This window comes from Hyperolius riggenbachi, chromosome 9, assembly GCF_040937935.1.
Source record: "Hyperolius riggenbachi isolate aHypRig1 chromosome 9, aHypRig1.pri, whole genome shotgun sequence".
In the NCBI taxonomy this organism is placed as follows: domain Eukaryota; kingdom Metazoa; phylum Chordata; class Amphibia; order Anura; family Hyperoliidae; genus Hyperolius; species Hyperolius riggenbachi.
Window position 1 is genome coordinate 146389938 of NC_090654.1, and position 15331 is coordinate 146405268.

The 15331-nt window shown below is 42.5% G+C and overlaps 1 protein-coding gene across 1 annotated transcript in view; it reads left to right on the plus strand.

The window, feature by feature from the left end:
- Positions 1-15331, plus strand: part of NCSTN (nicastrin) — a 212132-nt gene that overhangs the window by 99529 nt on the left and 97272 nt on the right. The window contains exon 7 of the mRNA XM_068254932.1: positions 1379-1488. Coding sequence (XP_068111033.1) covers positions 1379-1488 — 110 coding nt within the window. The remainder of the gene's footprint in view (positions 1-1378; positions 1489-15331) is intronic.

Below are 15331 nucleotides of genomic sequence, written 5' to 3' on the forward strand. Positions count from 1 at the left end.
TCGAGCACATCTGGGACATCATGTCTTGCTCCATCCCCCAATGCCACGTTGCACCGCAGACTATCCAGGAGTTGGTGGATACTTTAGTCCAGGTCTGGGAAGCGGTCCCTCAGGAGACCATCCACCACCTCATCAGGAGCATGCCCAGGCTTTGTAGGGAGGTCATGCAGGCACGTGGAGGCCACATCACATACACTACACTACTGAGCCTCATTTTGACTTGTTTTAAGGACATTACATCAAAGTTGGATCAGCTTGTAGTTTTTTTTACCACTTTAATTTTGAGTGCGACTCCAAATCCGGACCTTCATGGGTTGATAAATTTGATTTCCATTGATCATTTGTGTTTAATTGTGTGATTTGTGATGAGTTATTTGTTAAGAATAGTTCATTCATTCAGATCTAGTTTTGAGCACTGTATATTCTGCTAAGAAACTCCTTTCTCTTCACCCTTTACTATGTTAAATTTGAGAAGTTTAATGTCTTTATTCCAAATGTTTTCCTTTTATAAACTGAAAGCTGATTTCCTTCAAGTCAAAGTACGTACTTGAAGAGGAACTTTAACCTTGGATTGAACTTCATCCCAGTCTGTAGCCAATACTACCTTTCCCACAAGATTTTTGTTTTTCTTCAACCAAAGGTCTATTGAAAAGATATGCACGATAATACAACATCCAATGGGTGAAGTATAAAAATTAATTACACAGAGCAATAGGAGAGTAAATTTGCAATGTAGTACAGAGAGAGTATATCAATAGGTGACATCACATTTCAGGTAATATAAGTAAAACAGTATGCATTCTAAGAACAGGCAGCAGTGTAGACTTATTACATAGTACTCACAGTTATAGATTTGGATTAAACAACTAGCATTCCCAGATTTTCAGGTCCAGACGGTTTTCCCATGATAAATCTTTACCTTTTCTCAAATAGATCATCAGGGACCTCTGTATGGCTGACATTGTGGTTGGACCTCTGTATGGCTGATATTGTAGTTAAACCTCTCCCACACTGCCAGGACCATGGCCCTGACCATGGCTCGGATCTGTGAACCTTGTTGCATTGTGGGAAATCACGTCTATTTCCTACTGCCAAGCATACAGTATCTCACTTTGCGGAATGTTTGTTTACTGAGATTTCTATGCACAGACATCATCTGGCAAGGCTTAAGATGTGGCCTCCTGTGATACATTTCAGAATGTAAATCAGGGCGAGGAAAGATTTTACAATAGGTAAATGCTGAGTGAATAATTTTAAAAATTAATATTGTAAAATAAAAATAAAATTTTTTATTAATTACATTTTTTTCACTATAGTTCCTCTTTAAATATAGCCCCTTTTGATGGTGTGTGATGTAGTGACTGTGCAATTCTTTTAGAAGTCGTGTGTGACTCCTTGGTCGGTTACAATGTCTGGAGCCCCGTGAAGCCCATAAACAGCTCTGGAACTCTGGCCCCAGAGGACGAGGTGGTTGTGTCAGCTGCCAGGGTGAGTTGAAATGCATACTCTTTCATGACCCAAGGTAATGTTTTTATCAAAATGCCAATAAAAAGTAAGGTTGATATGCTAACTTAACTGTATTATCGCAGAATTGTGTTTTTTTTTTTTTATTATTATTATTATTATTTGTTCGTACATCATAATAAGTGTAAGTATCCAAATGGCCTTAGTCAAATGCTTACATACCCTTGAAGTTTTGGCCAGATAATATACGCACAAATTGGCACACTTGCACTCAGGTTTATTAGGTATTAAGGGTAATTATCCACACCTGTGAGTTGTTTGCTTTGAATTTCGGTAGACTGGGCACTTGACTGTCACCTGCACATTTTAGCCACTGGGAAAGTGAAGAACTGTCAAAGGACCTGAGAGAGAAAATTGTTTAACCACCTGAGCGGTCTGGACGAGCTGAGCTCGTCCAACACCGCCGGAGGCTGCCGCTCAGGCCCTGCTGGGCCGATTTACATCAAATAAAAAGCAGCACACGCAGCCGGCACTTTGCCAGCCGCGTGTGCTGCCTGATCGCCGCCGCTCTGCGGCGATCCGCCGCGAGCAGCGGCGAAAGAGGGTCCCCCCAGCCGCCTGAGCCCAGCGTAGCCGGAACAAAAAGTTCCGGCCAGCGCTAAGGGCTGGATCGGAGGCGGCGGACGTCGGCTGACGTCGATGACGTCACTCCGCTCGTCGCTATGGCGACGATATAAGCAAAACAAGGAAGGCCGCTCATTGCGGCCTTCCTTGTTTATTCTGGGCGCCGGAGGCGATCGGAAGATCGCCTCCGGAGCGCCCTCTAGTGGGCTTTCATGCAGCCAACTTTCAGTTGGCTGCATGAAATAGTTTTTTTTTTTATTTAAAAAAAACCCTCCCGCAGCCACCCTGGCGATTTAATCAGAACGCCAGGGTGGTTAATTCTATAAAACAGGAAAATGCTATATATAGATAAATTTAAAGAGTTGGGAAAGCAGTGTTCAAACAATCAGAAAGAAGTGGAAATTGAGGGGTTCTGTTGATACCAAGCCACGGTATCAACAGACCAATAAATGTGCCTATACATCAGGAGATTATGGGCAGATTTGACAAAGAGAAAAATGTATCTCTAATTGAATCTGATTGAAGCTGCCCATATACTGCAGGCCGATTCCCGTCCAATTTCAGCATGAAATCTTAAAGCAATCGACTGTGCCCGCTGCGTCCACCCTGACGCTGTTCCCCAATGTATAAATTTGCCCCCCAATGTGTGCATTATTTATTACCTGTCCTGTAGCAGCCTCCAGGCGGTGTCTGTAACCTCTGGGCGGCTCTCCGTACACGCCACTGGCGCATTGCGTCTGATGTCGGATGCTGTGCACCGAAGTTAGATGCTATGCGCAAGTGGCTTGTACGGAGAGTGCCCGGAGATTACCGACACCGTGCGGAGGCTGCTACAGGACAGATCATTTATAATGCACTAACTGGGGAGGCACATTTATACATTACAGCGGTAGTGGTGGGGATTTTGTTGTTCGTTCCAAAATCAGCCGCCGTACCACAATACACTCGAGCAAACAATTTCGCCCGACATTTTGCACCAGGCGCGATTGAATAGCGCGACCAATTTTGGCCCAAAATTGTTCGTATCGACGATCGGACCTGCACTTAGGGGGAACCTATTTTAAACCAATTTGATAATGATCGAATTGGTTGGTTGATCGGCCGCCAAAATCGCCTGATGTATGAACACCTTAAAAATTTCATCTTGGACTGCCAGGAGAACTGTTTGGGATGCAAAAAAAAGGCCACAAATAACTTTAGCTGACATCCAGGCTTCTCTAAAAAAAAAATGGTGTGGGTGTTTCAAGATACACAAAAAGTTTGAGGAGAAATGGGCTGCATGATCAAGTTGCCAGAAAAAAAAGCCTGCTACTACACCAATGGGCTTTATTCACAAAACTTCTCATAAATGACTTATTTGTCACCTAATTGATAAAAATAACCCTTCAGCACATTTACAAACAAAATAATCACTCAAAGTAAGTTGTTCCTAATTAACTTGAATTATTGAATTAAGATGAAAACAGGTGAAAAAGCTTTGTGAATCATGCTCATTGTCACAAAATAGCCTGCTTAAAATATACAAAACGGCACATAGTCAAGCATCAGAACTTCCAGGGAAAAAGGTAATTTGGAGTGATGACATCAAGATGGAACTTTATGGTCATAGCCATAGATGCTGTTTGGAGAGGACTCAACAAGGCCTATGATGAAAATTACACCATCCCTACTGTGAGCTACAGTGGCATCGGAATTGGTCAGTTGATGGCAAGATGAATCCAGCATGTTATCAGAAAATACTGAAAGACACTTTGCACTCATCAGCCTGGAAGCTTCACATGAGATGCACTTAGACTTTCCAGTATGACAGTGAAACCCAAATTCAAGGCCAAATTGACCCATCATTGGCAACAGCAGAAAAAGCAAAGCCTGACTGTCAAGTGACAGTCAGGCTACTGGGCCAATAAAAGTGCAGCAATATCTTTCTTTGAAACTACTGGACCCGCCGGGCTTCGGGCAGGTTCAGTGGAGCGATCGTTAAATGTGACGAAGCACTCTTTAAACTAATTGAGCCCAGCGTAATTGGACTGTGCACACAATGGTTGCATAGCGTGCGCAGGGAATTATAACACTCCCTGTAGTCATTAAGCTGTGCTGCTGTAGCAGCGCAACTTAGTGAATCAGGTCTAGAGTTTCATAGAAAAGGATGCAGAGATAAGGAAGCTTATCTGTACCAACAGTGAAAGAAAATTGAAACGTATGAAATGGAAAAGACCAGAAATCTTTTTAAAGCGGACATAAACTCAGAACTTTCTCTCTGCTCTAAGAGATAATCATCAGCATAATAACCTTTAAAGAAAAACATTTATTTACAGCTGATACACATCCTGCAATAAGTATGCAGTGTGTCTACTTCCTGCTTTCACAGAAGCAGACATATTATTAACATCCTGTGTTTACAAATTAGCACCTCTGCTATGGCAGAGGAGATTCCACTGCTGAAGAGATCAAATTACAGTGGTGATTAGCCATCGATAAGAGGGGATTATACAGGCTAAACTCTCTAAATACATACAGGGTGCATATATCTCTGTTTTTATTTCTGTCCTGTGCAAGAGTTCAGGTCCACTTTAAGAAGATTGGCAATATCAAGATAACCTTCCATGCAAAAATGGGAATGGTGAAACAAGATGGAAAGGATCTGACAAAAGCAGATGTCAAGAATAGGTGGCAAGAATATACAGCCAACAGCTATACGAGAATGATATAGATAGTACTAGTCTATTAAAGAAAAAGCAAAAAATGTCTGGCACTGTAGCTTTAATGCATAAGCAGCAAGTGTACAAGCATAGATAGTACAAGATGAATGCTGAATAAGAAACAAGTATCCTGATCAGAGAAGTCAAATTGGCATTAGAAGATCTGGCTAATAACAATGCCCCAGGAAGTGATGACATTCCAGTGGAAATTATAAAAAGCTTGCATGAGGATGGTTTTTAAATGCTGTTGCCAATTTGCCATGAAATATGGAAAACACAAGATTGGCTGCTGGATTGGAAAAGATAAGTTTTCATTCCAATCCCCAAAAAGGGCAGTTCCAAAGAGTGCTCAAAATTATAAAATAATTTCATTTATCTAACATTCTAGCAAGGCAATGCTCAACATTCTACAAGCTAGACTGCAGCAGTGTATGGAGCGAGAACTGCCAGATGTGCAAGCTGGTTTTAGAAGGGGGGAGAGGCACAAGGGGGCCATCTTGCCAGCATTTGATGGATAATATAGAAACCAAGAGAATTACAAAAGAATGTCAACTTTGGCTTTATTGACTATGCTTTTGAATGTGTAGATCATGATAGATTATGGCAGATTCTCATGGAAATGAGGATGGTAGATAATTTAATTTGCCTTTTGAGGAATCTATATGCAAATCAAGAAGCAACCGTTAGAACTGAGTATGGAATAACTCAAAATCGGTAAAGGAGTGCGACAAGGTTGCACTTCTTCTCCTTATTGATTTAACTTATATGCCGAATATGTAATTTGAAAAGCTGGTGTGGATGAGTCACATGCTGAAATTATAATAGCTGGCCGGAATAGTCTAAGATATGCATATGATATTACTCTGGTGGCTGAAACTGAGAAGGAATTGAAGAGCCTAGTCGTGAATGTCAAACAAAAACAAAACAACTAAAGTCATGTCATCTGCTCCAAAGAACCATCTGCAAATAATTGGCCGGGGTGGTGAGATGTTTTCACAGATTATATCTTCCTGAGATCAAATATTTCTGCAGTTGGTGACTGCAGCCATGAGATTAAAGGCCAAATGAAGTGAGAAGAATATGGAGGCTGCCCTATTTATTTTTCTTCTAAACAATACCAATTGCTTGACAGCTTTGCTGATCTATTTGACTGCAGTAGTGTCTAAAGGTGCGTACACACGCACTACATCCGGCAACTGCTGCATCCGCTGAGCGGATCATTCAGAAACCGCCTTATCAGTCCGCCGACAGCGCGTACACACGCACTACTGTTGACTGAATGTCCGCCCAGCAGGAGGGTCTGACGGACCCGTCGTTTACGAACAGAAACAAGCATACAGCTAATCTTGTCAGGTCTGATAATGTTAGGAAAGCCTGATCTGCATATGCTTGTTCAGGCTCTATGGCTAAAAGTATTAGAGGCAGAGGATCAGCAGGATAGCAGGGCACATTGTATTGCTTAAAGAAAAGTAAATATGGCAGCCTCCATATCCCTTTCGCTTCAGTTGTCCTTCATGAGATGATTGTTGCTTGGGAGAAAAGCTATGGTGAATTTGGACAAGATACTACAGGATAGAGATGTCGCATAACCAACAAAAATCAGAATAGTTAAAGCTATGGTCTTCCCAGAAGTAACATATGGCTGTGAAATAAGAAAAAGACACAGAGAGCCCAATATGGTGTAGTATGCTCGGAACAATAGTGAAGAATGTAATGTGAGAAGGTTATACTCACAAACAAGGGTTACCACTGAGGCAACCACTGTGAATGCAGGTGAGGAGATTAGACCTGCCCTCACTCAGGGTTAAAAGTCACTCTCCGTAGATAGAAGAAAGGTAGGGGTGGGTCCCCCATCCACCAAGGGTGGTAATGACTTTGATGAACAGAGGCGCCAGCAGAATAAAAACAATAATTCAAAGTTTTAAAATATGCTGGGGAGGCAGTGGTGAACTTACCTCCAAAAGCAGACTAGACTACTTGTCTGACATGAATAAACACTTTATTAGTACCCCAATAGATGCAACACGTTTCACAGGACCAACCCTGCTTCATCAGGCAATAAAACATGGGACAAACAGTAGCTCTCTGGTAGCACGCTGGTGCTATATGTGCTACCTGGCGCCTCTGTTCATCAAAGTTATATGGCTGTGAAAGTTGCAATATAATTAAGAAAAGAAGAGAGATGGGTCGGCACCACCAAACTGTAAATATAGCTCTTTATTGAGAACAGCAGTGACCGATGCTGTTTCGGGCTGACAAGCCCTTTTTCAAACTGCTCAACAAGTGTACAAAACACTGACACCATATATATACACCCACAGAGTGGGTGGGGACACAAACACACCTGATGGGGGACTTTAACCATTTCAGCCCGCAGGGATTTTTCACCTTATGCATCAGAGCAATTTTCACCTCCCATTCATTCGCCAATAACTTAATCACTAATTATCACAATTTATTGATCTATATCTTGTTTTTTCCACCACTAATTAGGCTTTCTTTGGGTGTTACATTTTGCTAAGAATTATTTTTTTTTATAAATGCATTTTAACAGGATTAATAAGAAAGAAATGGAAAAAATTCATTATTTCTCAGTTTTCGTCCATTATAGCTTTAAAATAATCCACGGTACCATAATTAAAACCTATGTATTTTATTTGCCCGTTTGTCTCAGTTATGACACCATTTCAGTTTTGTCCCTATCACAATGTATGGTGCCAATATTTTATTTGGAATTAAAGGTGCATTTTTTTTCAGTTTTGCGTCCATCACTATTTACAAGCTTATAATTTAAAAAATGTTCGTAGTGTACCCCCTTCAAATGCATATTTAAAAAGTTCAGACCCTTTGGTAACTATTTGTTGTTATTTATTGTTTTGTTTTTTTTTAATTGTAATTTATTTTTTTTCATTAAAAATTTTATTTGGGTAATATTTTGGTGTGGGAAATAAACAGTTAATTTTTAATGTTATTATATGTGTAAATTGTAATGTAAAAAATATGTAGATGTAGTTTTACTATTTATACCTTGAGGTTTTTTTTTTTCCTTGTGCTTCTCGCTAACCGGAAGCACAAGGGGAAGCGGAAAATTTTATTTGCAGAAAGACTGAAGCCTCTAGTAAAAGCGCTTCGGTTTTTCTGCTGGGGACACGGATCGGTGATCAGGAACCATGTACCCGTTCACTGATCCCAGGTCTACCGGGGGACAGCACGGGGGCGCGCCTGGGAGCGTGGCACCGCAGCACAGCAGCCGCCTGGACGTGAGCATCACGTCCGGGCGGCTGAAATGGTTAAACATAGTAAAAAAAATGAGCATAACTCACCAAGAGCGGAGTAACCTGCTGTACGCCATGGTAGCATCTCCTACCGCGCTGTCTCGCTACTACAGGCCAAACAGTGTGGTAGAAAGCCGCCGGCCAATCGCGAGCAAGACCCAGCGCCGCCCAGCGTGATGTCACGGCCGTGCGTCTATGCTGGAAGCCAGTCATAGGCCGTACCTAGCGTGTGTGGGAGTGTGCGGTGTCATAACACCGCACCGCCCATGAAAATAAATGTAAATGCAGTTACGTGCAAAGTGTCACAACAGTGAGAGAGTTATAAAAAAAAGCTCATAACGCATATACAAAAGAATATTATGAATATTACTACATGACAGCATGCATGCCCAAAGAAATTTAAACTTACAAATCACCCATCAGATCAGTCCAGTGTCCCAGATAAAAACAGGATAAGAGCACCTAAGGAGATATAATACAACATATAAATAAAGATGTATGAAGATCCCTACAGTAGACATTCCCCCCCCCCCCCCCCCCATCACAAACAAAACCTAAGATCGTATTCCTTGTTCAAACCACCTGGACCCATGGTACCTAGTATTCTTATCCAATATGCCTCCTTGCGGAGCAACGCTCTGTCGCGACTCCCTCCCCTATAATTAGCAGAGACCCCATCAATTACAGTAACGCTCAATTGGGAAACCGAATGTCGATAATTATGGTATAGTGTTCCGCCACCGTTAAGTTACATTGGGGGTTACGTATATTCAATGTATGCGATGAAATGCGGCCTTTTAAACGTTGTCGTCTTACCAACATAAGACAGACAGCAAGGGCATTTAAACATGTACACAATCACAGTTGTATAAACCATTAATTTGCATAGGAGCACACAGGGAGGGGTGCGACAAAGTTTTGCCTCTGATGACATTGTTGCACATATGTCAACAGAGGCAAGGGTACATACCCCGCCGGCCTTCGCTCGAATGCGTCGGAATACCCGCCGTGATCGCGTACAGTGGGGGTGCGTTTAAATGACATAAGAGGAGGATACCTGAACTCCGGAATGGCAGGCAACCCATCTCTTAATATGTGCCAATGTTTGCGGACGCTGTGTGTAATAGCCTCACTGCAAACATTGTATGTGGAGATAAAAGGTAATCTGATACCCATACCCCCTGTACTCCTCCTAGCTCTAGGTCTGAAACATCGGTCAGGATAACCACGTGCCTTGAATTTGTCCACCATCTCACGTCCACGTGCTTCACAGGTAAGTCCATCACTGACAATTTTAGCCACACGGGAAAATTGACTGTGAGGAATGCTCTCCTTGGTGCCCATGGGGTGAAAGCTGCCAAAGTGAAGCACCAAATTGCGATCCGTGCCTTTCAATGCAGATCTGTCATTACCCCAGTGTTACCAAGGGAGACCATTACATCCAAAAATGGGACGTTTGTCCTGTCAGCATGGATAGTGAGACACACGTAAGGACAAGAGTTGTGAAGCTGTGATACAAACTTCTGCAAGCTGCTCTGTGGTCCCCTCTATACGCAAAAGATGTCATCTATAAAACGCCACCAGCACAAAACGTGCTGGTGGAAAAGTGAATTGGTGTACACAAAAACTTCTTCATAACGTCCCATGTACAGATTTACGTAGGAGAGGGCCACATTTGAGTCCATAGCAGTGCCTCGCCTCTGCATGTAGTACGCCCCTGCGAAAGAAAAATAGTTAACTAACTTCAAAACAATTTCCAACAGAGTAATAGCAAATTTACGTTGTTCTAGTGTGAGGTCGGTATCCATCATGAGGTACCAATCCACTGTCTATACACCTCCATCATGTGGGATGGAGGTGTAGAGGCTTTCAACATCCATGGTAACTAGGAACATCACCATCGATGTTGAGTTCCTTAAGTTTGTCTAAAAACATGGAAGTATCCCGCAGGTACGAGGGTAAAGCTTGCAACAGTGGTTGGAGAAGGCCATTGAGGAATTTAGCTATGGGGACAAAAATAGAACCTACCCCTGGCACTATCGGCCTCCCTGGTGGTCTTTCCAACCGATGGTGTGTTTTGGGCAATATGTATAAATGGGGAGTACTTGGAAAATCAACCCTAAGATACCTAAATAAACCCACATTACACTATTACACACAGCGTCCACAAACATTGGCACATTTTAAGAGATGTGTTGCCTGCCATTCTGGAGTTTAGGTATCCTCCTCTTATGTCATTCAAACGCACCCCCACTGTACGCAATTAAATCACGGCGGGTATTCCGACGCATTAGAGCGAAGGCCGGCGGGGTGTGTACCCTTGCCTCTGTTGCCATATGTGCAACAATGTCATTAGAGGCAAAACTTTGTCGCACCCCTCCCTGTGTGCTCCTATGCCAATTAATGGTTTATATAACTGTGATTCAACTTACGTTGTGTACATGTTTAAATGCCCTTTCGCATGTTGGTAAGACGACTCAACGTTTAAAAGACTGCATTTCATCGCATAAATCGAATATACGTAACCCCCAATGTAACTTAACGGAGGCGGAACACTTCCATAATTATCGACATTCGGTTTCCCAATTGAGCGTTACTGTAATTGATGGGGTCTCTGCTAATTATAGGGGAGGGAGTCGCGACAGAGCGTTGCTCCGCAAGGAGGCATTTTGGATAAGAAGACTAGGTACCATGGGTCCAGGTGGTTTGAACAAGGAATACGATCTTAGTCTTAGGTTTTGTTTGTGATGGGGGGGGATGTCTACTGCAGGGATCTTCATACATCTTTATTTATATGTTGTATTATATCTCCTTCGGTGCTCTTATCCTGTTTTTATCTGGGACACTGGACTGATCTGATGGGTGATTTGTAAGTTTAATTTCTTTGGGCATGCGTGCTGTCATGTAGTAATATTCATAATATTCTTTTGTATATGCGTTATGAGCTTTTTTATAACTCTCTCACTGTTGTGACACTTTGCACGTAACTGCATTTACATTTGTTTTCATGGGCGGTGCGGTGTTGTCATGACACTGCACACTCCCACACACGCTAGGTACGGCCTATGACTGGCTTTCAGCATAGATGCACGGCGGACGGGCATGACGTCACGCTGGGCGGCGCTGGGTCTCGCTCGCGACTGGCCAGCGGCTTTCTACTGCACTGATTGGCCTGTAGTAGCGAGACAGCGCGGTAGGAGGTGCGACAATGGCGTACAGCGGGTTACTCCACTATTGGTGAGTTATGCTCATATTTTATCATGTTTAAAGTCCCCCATCAGGTCCGTTTATGTCCCCACCTATATATATATATATATATATATATATATATATATATATATATATATATAATATGGTGTCATTGTTTTGTTCACTTGTTGAGCAGTTTGAAAAAGGGCTTGTTAGCCCGAAACAGCGTCTGTCACTGCTGTCCCATTAAAGAGCTTTATTTACAGTTTGGTGGTGCCGACCCATCTATCTTCTTGACTACATTGGTCCCAAGAGGCACTGGGACAGAGTTGAGGCACACCCACCTATGCCAAGGTGCTCCTCGCTTCACCTTTCTTGAAATATAAATAAGGACATGCGTTGAAATTTTTTTTTTTTTTTTTTTTTTTTTTAATTGTGAGTGGGAGAAAGCTTTTGAGAATTCTCTAGACAGCCGGAGGATCAAACCAGTCAATACTTAAAAAAAAAAATGGCAAGAGTGTTCACTAGAAGGTTTAATACGGCTGTTAAAACTCAGATACTTTACTCACATAATGGAAAAAAACAAATTCTTTGGAGAAATTCAAGATTCTTTGAACATTTTAAGACAAAAGAAGAAAACGATAGCAGAAGCTTAGATGGATAGACAGCATATGTAAAGCTGTAAACATGCCTATGCAGCAGCTGTATAAAAAACAGTGCTTGACAGACACATCTGGCATACAAAGTTCATATGGTCACCAAGAGTTGAAGTTGACTAAATGAATGAGGAGAACTTCTAACACATATACTCATGATACAGCGTTGTACACTGACTGATAGTTGTGGTGAATACATGCAAATGAATACTGCAGATTGACAAAACCTCGCACTTTAAAAAATAGGTGAAAGATGTGAAGAATTCCTGTTCTATTTCAGAAACTGATCAGTAGATACAACACTATGGCCTAATTTCACTAAGCATTACCGCATTCGGTAATGCTGAAAACAGCTGATTTTACAGATCACCTTCCCAAATTCCAATTACCGTAAAAAAAAAACTGTTACCGGACAGAAAATTAGAATTACCGACCTATGCGGTAAATGCCTCAGGAAATGTCAAGAAATTGCAATTCACAAAGATTTACGCATTTGTTAAATAGGGCAAATGTATTTGATATTTTTCTCCAGCTCTTACCACTTGATAACTCACTCTCTCCATACTCTCTCTCTGCAGTATATGGAGACAGAAAAGAGAAAAAGCGCACAGTGTGATACTAGTAGGTGATGGTTTTAGACCCTATAGATAAGGTCTCACCGGGTTGTCGAGGCTGGATAAATCTATATAGGTTTGCCAGCTGTCATGCTTGTGTCCCTCTTATGTCGGGAACCTGGCTTGCACGGATATCTTTACGGTCTTGGATGGTGATCCATTCCGGACTCCACGGTGGTTATTTGGAACACACTGAAGTGGGCATGTAAACGTTTACTGCACTCGGTTGGTACGAGCCTGATTCCCCGGCTATGAGTGTAGTAGGAGATAAATACAGCTAGCAAAGCACGGAGATGTTAGCCGCAATGATAAACATCGTGTTTCAAATAACCACCGTGGAATTCCAACCGGATCACCATCCAAGACCGTGAGGATATCCGTGCAAGCCAGGTCCCCGGCATAAGAGGGACACAAGGGTGACAGCTGGCCAATTTATATACACTCACCTAAAGGATTATTAGGAACACCATACTAATACAGTGTTTGACCCCCTTGCGCCTTCAGAACTGCCTTAATTCCATGTGGCATTGATTCAACAAGGTGCTGAAAGCATTCTTTAGAAATGTTGGCCCATATTGATAGGATAGCATCTTGCAGTTGATGGAGATTTGTGGGATGCACATCCAGGGCACGAAGCTCCCGTTCCATCACATCCCAAAGATGCTCTATTCGGTTGAGATCTGGTGACTGTGGAGGCCATTTTAGTACAGTGAACTCATTATCATGTTCAAGAAACCAATTTGAAATGATTCGAACTTTGTGACATGGTGCGTTATCCTGCTGGAAGTAGCCATCAGAGGATGGGTACATGGTGGTCCTGAAGGGATGGACATGGTCAGAAACAATGCTCAGGTAGCCCGTGGCATTTAAACGATGCCCAATTGGCACTAAGGGGCCTAAAGAGTGCCAAGAAAACATCCCCCACACCATTACACCACCAGCCTGCACAGTGGTACCAAGGCATGATGGATCCATGTTCTCATTCTGTTTACACCAAATTCTGACTCTGTCGAGACTCATCAGACCAGGCAACATTTTTCCAGTCTTCAACTGCCCAATTTTGGTGAGCTTGTGCAAATTGTAGCCTCTTTTTCCTAATTGTAGTGAAGATAAGTGGTAACCGGTGTTGTCTTCTGCTGTTGTAGCCCATCCGCCTCAAGGTTATGCGTGTTGTGGCTTCACAAATGCTTTGCTGCATACCTCGGTTCATACCTCTTCTATCAGCTTGAATCAGTCGGACCATTCTCCTCTGATCTCTAGCATCAGCAAGACATTTTCGCCCACAGGACTGCCACACACTGGATTTTTTTTTCCTTTTCACACCATTCTTTGTAAACCCTAGAAATGGTTGTGCGTGAAAATCCCAGTAACTGAGCAGATTGTGAAATACTCAGACCGGCCTGTCTGGCACCAACAACCATGCCACGCTCAAAATTGCTTAAATCGCCTTTCTTTCCCGATCTGAATTTGTTTGGAGTTCAGGAGATTGTCTTGACCAGGACCACACTCCTAAATGCATTGAAGCAACTGCCATGTGATTGGTTGATTAGATAACTGCTTAATAATCCTTGAGGTAGGTGTAGGTTTCTCCAACCTTAACAGCCAGGTGAGACCTTATCTATAGGTTCTAGAGCCCTCACCTACTAGTATCAGTGTGCCCTTTTTCTCCTTTCTGTCTCCATATCCAGCACTGTCCTATACAGGTAGCAGCACCTGTGATACGAGGGGACCTGCAGATGGCTCTCTGATAGTAACATTAACTACCAGAATCCACAGATCTACTCTCCGTGCAGTAACTTTGACAGACAGCCAATAGGGAGAGCCGCACAGCGCTGCTTCTCAAACTGATTTAATCCGATATGGTGGAAGGGGGGTCTTCACTCTAACAGAGCAGCGGAAAGTGACATTTTATGAGGCTTTTCTGCATCCCTTTAGATGTGAAAATCTGTACTGTTATATAGAAGAGCCCCCCCCCCCCCCCCCCCCTGCAGCACATCTAAAGGGATGCTGGGGATGCACTGGACAGAAATCCAGACTCATACGCACAGCTTCCTGCATGACTGCTGACCTGCTCCACAGCTGGTAAATGAGACTTACAGAGCAGGGCTTAGTGAATGAAGGCATGATTTTTAGGTAAATTACTGCACTTTTGCCTCATGTGGAAATTCTTTAGTGAATTTGGAAAGAAACTGTAAAATACTGAAAGCTGTATTTTACATTCCAAAATGAGGGGAATAATTGGCAGCGCTCCTAAAACCAGGCTAAACTAAAATGACAACCAACAGAGGCATGCCGAGCCGCCTAGACGCAAATACATACCTTGTATTCAAAACGGATGCTAAACTATGCACTAGATCACTAAACTCAGAATAAAAATGGAATGCAATACTGAAATAGCAAGCCATAAAGTAAACTTACAATGTTTTTTTATACAGCAGGGAGAGGTGGCAGTGCTTCCCAAGACAAGCTGCATCTGAATGACTAACGGCATAGGTGTGCAGAGCCTAATTAGGCAGGATTCACAACTTGCATTCAAAACAGATGCATCAAAATTAACATAATGGAGGATGTTAGCTTCCAAAAACAGTTTGCATAGTGCAAACTAAGCTGAGCAAATATATAAATGCAACACTTTCGGTTTTGCTCCCGTTTTGCTTGAGCTGAACTCAAAGATCTTTACCCAATTACTGGAAGCTACAAACATCCCAGTTCTTGCCTGGCCAGCATACTCACTGGACATGTCACCCATTGAGCATGTTTGGGATGTTCTGTATTCGTGTATATGACAGCATGTTCCAGTTCCTGCCAGT